Here is a 6,699-nt window from a genome sequence, read left to right as displayed (position 1 = left end):
GTTGACTGCACAGCAGATTGCAGCCCAAAGAAATGCTTCAGAGTTCCAAGTAAAAGACATCTCAACATCAACTGTTCATAGGAGACTTCGTGAATCAGGCCTTCTTGGTTGAATTGCTGCAAAGAAGCCACTCCTAAAAGCACACCAATAAGAAGAAGAGACTTGCTTGGACCAAGAAACACGAGCAAAGGACATTCGACCAGTGGAAATTTGTCCTTTGGTCTGATGAGTCCAAATTTGAGATTTTCGGTTCCAACCGCTGTGTCTTTGTGAAACGTAGAGTAGGTGAACAGATGATCTCAACATGTGTGGTTCCCACTGTGAAGCATGGAGGTGTGATGGTGCTTTGCTGGTGACACTGTCGGTGATTTCTTTAGAATTCAAGGCACACGTAACCAGCATGGCTACCACAGCATTCTGCAGCGATACGCCATCCCATTTAGTTTGTGCTTAGTGGGACTATAATTTGTTTTTCCAACAGGACAATGAACCAAAACACACCTCCAGGCTGTGTAAGGGCTATTTGACCAAGAAGGCGAGTGACGGAGTGCTGCATCAGATGACCTGGCCTCCACAATCACCCAACCTCAACCCAATTGAGATGGTTTGGGATGAGTTGGACCACAGAGTGAAGAAAAAGCAGCCAGCAAGTGCTCAGCATGTGGGAACTCCTTCAAGACTATTGGAAAAACATTCCAGGTGAAGCTGGTTGAGAGAATGCCAAGAGTGTGCAAAGCTGTCATCAAGGCAAAGGGTGGCTACTTTGAAGAATCAAAAATATATTTTGATTTGTTTAGCACTTTTTTGGTTTCTACATGATTCCATGTGTTATTTCAGTGTTGATGTCTTCACTATATTCTTCAATGTAGAAAATAAAACATTAAGAAAAACCCTTGAATGAGTAGGTGTGTCCAAATTTGACTGATATTTATACATACACACTGCAAGCAAAAAGATGAAATGAGCGCAACAAACATTGTAGCAGCTTCTCTTTCAGGGTGCAACTTCACACAGATGCACTCAATGCTCATTACAGCCAGCACCAATTGAGTGACTTTGCACTCCCTGTGTGTGCAGGTTAACCTAAAATGATGGGACTGGTGACATAGGAACCTGTTTATGACTTGTGCACACCTCACCTACAGTACATCCTTCACCTATTCAACTTTTACTTATGGTTCATTTTTCACAGCTTATCAACAAGTCTCTCAAATATGGAAAGCAGTTTCTCTCTTTTTTCTATAGTGGATGAGTCCAGTTCCACATCAGTGGAGCCGTTGTTCCTGGAAATCTTGTTTTTCATTAGGGCTTCCTTTTCTTTCTGCAGCTCTGCCCTCTCTCTCTCGATTGACGCCCTATCCCTGTCTAGTATGGCTCGCTCCCGTTCCATTGCTGCTCGCTCCCTGTCCATCGCTGCTCTGTCCTTGTCTAGTGAAGCTCTGCCTCGCTCAACAGCCACCCTCTCTCTGTTCACCACATCCCTCTCTCTGTCCAGTATCAACCTCTCCCTGTCAAAGTCTGCCTGCTCCCTCTCTAACACTTCTCGCTCTTTCTCTAAATCTGCTATCTGCCTCTCTAGTTCAGCAGTCTCCCTCTCAATGTTCCTGCCAGGGTTTCTCACCAACATGGCTCTTCCGTCTTCAGCTATGGTCTCTACATCCTCAGCCATGGTCCTCCCGTACCCACCCACTGGCATCTTGTCAGGCGCGGCCCTCTCATTCTGAGCTGAACCCCTGCCCTCCTCTCGCAGGGCCCTCTCGCACTCCACCGCTGCCCTCCGGATCTCCTCTGTAGCTGCATCTGTGTATGCCACCTGTCCATCTGCTACCGTGCTCGCAGCACCAACACTCTCCCCCAGCTGTGCCTTGGCCCAGAACTCAAAAATGTTTGTTCCCTCACCTCCCTCCGGCCTCATACATAGTCTCTTGTTGGCTATGGGAGAGGTAGTGGGAGAGGATGCAAATGAAACGTCCCCAACTTCCCCAAAATCAAACAGTGAAGGGTTTAGGATACGGGCAGACCCAGCTAGGCGACCCTCGATGGCATCGTCCATGAGGTGAAACCAACGCCAGGACATTGGATTGACTTTCTCCATGCCAAGAGGAGGGTACTTAAAATCCTACACAGAAAAAGGGACAAGGGGTACAATCAGATTAATGCTCTATATTGGTCTTGGGTTTGCTGGAGTTTGTTCCAGGCAGGCCTTATGACACACTTGATTCAACACATCATTGAGCCCTTAATTAGTTGAAACAGGTTAGTACTTAACTGGAACAAAAGCCTGGAATTTGTGTTTAAGAGACTGAATTCAAAACAGAAGAGAATACATGTTGAACCAGGACCAAGGCTGTTGCCTGCTCTCACATGGAATCATAACCATTACCTTATATTTCTTTTTAAGGTTTTCCCACTTCTTTTTCAATTGCCCGGTCGTAAGCTTTCCTTCGAGACCCAACTCTACTAACATTGCTCTGCAGAATCAAAGTGAGACAAGTCAGATACTACAGATAGGGTTTCATCTTCATAACCAGCTCTTAATACAATGACCTTCGCTGACGGCTTTTTCAAATAACATTGTTAGTAAAAGCACATCAGTGAGTCAGTGAATCAACATTGATTCACCAATTAAATGGATCAAATGTTTTCCTTAGACCAATTACAGTCAACAAATGGCATGTGACAGTTCATTTTGAGGTACAGATAAAAGCCAAAACAAATTGTGCTGGGGATAATCAAACCAACAAACAGCACATTCACTAGTAGTGCATCATTGTATCACTCTCACTCACCTCCAGGCAGGCATGGCAGAGTTTCTCTTCCCAGTGAAGATGGCGTCATTCGTTGCACGCAATTTTATCAATCTGGATATGTCATTTTCCGACACTTATTGGGGAAAAATACAACAATGTTAATCCATCAGCACACGCATAACTTTGACAGACCCCAACTCAGCGACGTGGCAAAATAATATGGTTAACATTATGGCATTAACAATATTAACATTATATTTGAAAACGACATTCAATTTCAACAATACCAAACACTTACTTTTATAGTTATATTCTGCACCAAAAGGTCTTTTATCCATCGCATCCATCATGAACAAATACAAGGGTACTAAATTGAAGGGTACTCGAAACAAAGCCCGTATCTTGTAGTGCACTAGCTAGCAAGAGTAAATATGGCGGCGTCCCTCGATCCCTCGTCCTCCTTCGTGAAGAGCCCTATTTATATAATCCACATCTAAATGAAACAATATACGGGGTTTCTTACTATGAATGATTTACTGGTTTGTGATTACAGACCGATGTGTAATCAAATAAAAAGTCTGGATAGATTCGACTCAGAAACTAGCCTATTTGATAAGTGTGGAGGAGGGTTTTTCACAACGTTAGTAGAGAAGAAGGCTGCGTCGAGAAATAGACAAATTCAATTGGTTGTGCGCGAAACTTCCTTTTAGCATGCTCAGTAGTGCACGTCCCAAAGGGTAGGCTACTAAAAACAACAAGGCCACAAACAATTACTAAACCTACAGTACCCCAATCTTTGGTAATGCCATTCAACATGTTCTATTGCCAACTACCCTGAACTGTCATTTTAAGATTAAAGTGTGAAACCCCACAGAATCCCCCAATTGTGGCCTATGAACAACCCAATGATAACATTTTTAGATTTTACATTATATAATGCAGACTGTAAAGTAAGCAATGTGCAATAAAATTACAAAATTCAGTGTTAGATTTATACTATATTAAACAGAGCGTTCCAGTGTCTGATTGAGAATACACTGGCTGAACACTTTGGAGATAAATGTGTGAATTTATTAAGTCAGTAAACTGTTTGCTTACTGCATTAGATTCCAAGTGTCATCTCTCATTCTCACTTATAAGAGAAGTCGACTTATGGTCTTCACCAAAGACAGTAAAACTGTAAGTGGCCTGGCTCACAGGACTGGAGCAATCTCCTGTTTCTGAAGCGTGTGGCAGAAACAGGACATTTTGTAGTGTTATGTATATTATAGAATATGTATTATGTATTTTATTTGTTGTTTTGTTTCCTGTTTGGACCCCAGGAAGAGTAGCCGCTGCCAGGAGATCCTAATAAAAACCCATGAAATTACAAACATACTCAGTTTGCTATAGAATACTACAGTACTTACTATAGAATTATGTAGTATACAATACTACACACTGGAGTATCCCTTGATCATTTAGTAGACTACGCACTGTAGTATCCCTTGTGTAGTACTTACTATATAATGTTGTAGCATAGTAGAATACTATACTGAACAAAAATATAAACGTAACATGCAACAATTTCCTTGATTTTACTGAGTTACAGTACATATGAGGAAATCAGTCAATTGAAATAAATAAATTAGGCCCTAATCTATGGATTTCAAGAGTGGGAATAGATATATGTATCTGTTGGTCACAGAAACCTTTTTAAAAAATTGGCCTCACAATGGGCCTCAGGATCTTGTCACGGTATTTTTGTGCATTCAAATTGCCATCGATAAAATTAAATTGTGTTCTTTGTCCGTAGCTTATGCCTGCCCATACCATAACCCCACCGCCACCATGGGGCTCTCTGTTCACAACATTGACATCAGCAAACCGCTCGCCCACACAACGCCATGCACGTGGTCTGCGGTTGTGAGGCCGGTTGGACATACTACCAAATACTCTAAAATGATGTTGGAGGCGCTTATGGTAGAGAAATTAACATTACATTTTCTGGCAACAGCTCTGGTGGATATTCCTGCAGTCAGCATGCCAATTGCAGACTCCCTCAAAACTTGAGACATCTGTGGCATTGTGTTGTGTGACAAAACTGCACATTTTAGAGTAGCCTTTTACTGTCCCCAGCACAAGGTGCGCCTGTGTAATGATCATGCTGTTTAATCAGATTCTTGATACACCTGTCAGGTGAATGGATTATTTTGGCAAGGGAGAAATGCTTTTGTGCACAAAATAAGCTTTTTGTGCATATTGTTAAAGTTGCGTCAATTCGATTCTGGTATCAGAACAAAATAGTCAGCACATAGTAACTTCTGATTTATTTGTACTTTAATTAATGCAAACACGTGTATGGTAAATATGTTGTTTATATATATATATATACGGTCTCGCTGTGACACCACGCAGGGCAGACAGAGAAGAGAACGTCACATCCTATTGTTCTCTCTTATATACTCTCACAGAGATAGTTCCCGCTCAATGCTGGCCTGTCAGAGGGAGGAGGAGCGTGGTTTAAACTTGCTCATCCTATCGTCGGCGTGCAGGCTGGTCCCAGCCTCGTGACGCACTTCCTGTCGCCGGGTGTAGTTCTTGTCTTCAGCAGTTGACTTATCCGTAGTTTATATACTTAATATTGTAGCATAGCTTCCCCAGTATATTCTATAGGTTATGCTAACAAATAGCCAGTTCAACCCTAACAATATGTAACATTTCTGGAATCTTTTATTTCAGCTCATGAAACAACTTTACATGTTGTGTTTATATTTTTGTTCAGTGTATAATAAAAACTACTGTTATCCACAAAAAAAACCCTAGTAAATACTACAGTAATGTCTGCAAAAACACTTTTTTTTAACTATAGTAAATGGACCCCCATTGTTCTCAGGCCACCACTTTTTGTTCCAACTGAGCAAATTGATCAGTTTGGTGATTTCCGAAATTCAAACACCTGGTCTTCCAAGTCGGTTAAATCAAAAACATGAAGTGCCTGCGGCACTCCAGGACTAGTATCGGCAAAAATGACAAAAATACATTGATCTTTATGGTATTTTGAAATTGTACTTGTATTTTGTCATGTATTTAATTAAAATACATGTATTTTGTATTTTAAAATACATCTGCAACTAGCCGGCCCGAACAGTAACAATATTCACAGTAACGGTTACAGAAAAGTTTTACGTCATTGTAAATATGAATTTGTTCTTAACTGACTTGCCTAGTTAAATAAAGGTAAAATAAATAAATGACCAAAATGTAAATGTATATTAACATACCAAAATTAATTGCAAAGCATACTGGGTATTAGTATTGGCCTTGTTTTGGGGTGGAGCTCATTAGAATAATACTCAGCATGCTTTGCAATTGTTTATTTTGACATTATATTGAATTAATTTAGCAGACACGTATCACACCATAGGGCCATCAGACTTCTGATACCAATGCAGGGTGAAAGGGGATAATTGCTTGTCACATGATCAAGCAAGAAAACACATTATACTATGAATCACACTAGTAGAATAGAATGCATGATCTAGATTATATACAAAAGCGGACAGAGAAATATCATCAATTATTGCTTTAACATATACCATGTGAAAATTTCCTCAGAATAAATAACACAGGGTGGTAAGTAGGAAGTTAGAGAGATACCACTAGATGGAGGTAGCAAACACCAATAAGAGGCAATATGTCACTTACAGAAAACACTTCAATAACAATTCTTCATTCATGCCTGATGGGTGGAGTTTTTAAATAGAACATACACCTGCATTCTGTCTGGAGAAGACTGAGTTCAAGATTACCACCCCTACGTGAATGTTTTATCTGCTGTATAGCACAGAAGGACATGGAGGAGATGGGGGTGACCGGCCTTTGAGAAATGACGTCCAATAGGGGATTTGGGGTCATTTCTCCTTACAGCACTCGTGTTCTATAATACGTGTTCTTATCTGTCAACTGG

The 6,699-nt window shown here is 40.9% G+C and overlaps 1 protein-coding gene across 1 annotated transcript; it reads right to left on the bottom strand.

Annotated features, from left to right (window-relative positions):
• Nucleotides 1-766: 766 nt before the first annotated feature.
• On the bottom strand, nt 767-3,414 carry LOC106573325 (uncharacterized). The gene is made up of 4 exons (XM_014148279.2): nt 3,049-3,414; nt 2,790-2,883; nt 2,384-2,471; nt 767-2,119 (listed from the first exon to the last, which is right to left on the bottom strand). The coding sequence occupies exons 1-4, from the start codon at nt 3,098-3,100 to the stop codon at nt 1,187-1,189; spliced, it is 1,167 nt and encodes a 388-aa protein (XP_014003754.1). The 5' UTR covers nt 3,101-3,414; the 3' UTR covers nt 767-1,186.
• Nucleotides 3,415-6,699: the final 3,285 nt, after the last annotated feature.

This window comes from Salmo salar, chromosome ssa16, assembly GCF_905237065.1.
Source record: "Salmo salar chromosome ssa16, Ssal_v3.1, whole genome shotgun sequence".
In the NCBI taxonomy this organism is placed as follows: Eukaryota; Metazoa; Chordata; class Actinopteri; order Salmoniformes; family Salmonidae; genus Salmo; species Salmo salar.
The sequence above is the reverse complement of the archived record's forward strand: the minus strand, read 5'-3'. Positions and strand labels throughout refer to the sequence as shown.

Coding starts and splice junctions, on each gene's coding strand:
- LOC106573325 (XM_014148279.2), bottom strand. CDS start 3,100: ATGATGGATGCGATGGATAAAAGACCTTTTGGTGCAGAATATAACTAT. Junction 2,884..3,048: donor TGCAGAATATAACTATAAAA/GTAAGTGTTTGG, acceptor TTCCCCAATAAG/TGTCGGAAAATGACATATCC. Junction 2,472..2,789: donor TCTGCCATGCCTGCCTGGAG/GTGAGTGAGAGT, acceptor TTGATTCTGCAG/AGCAATGTTAGTAGAGTTGG.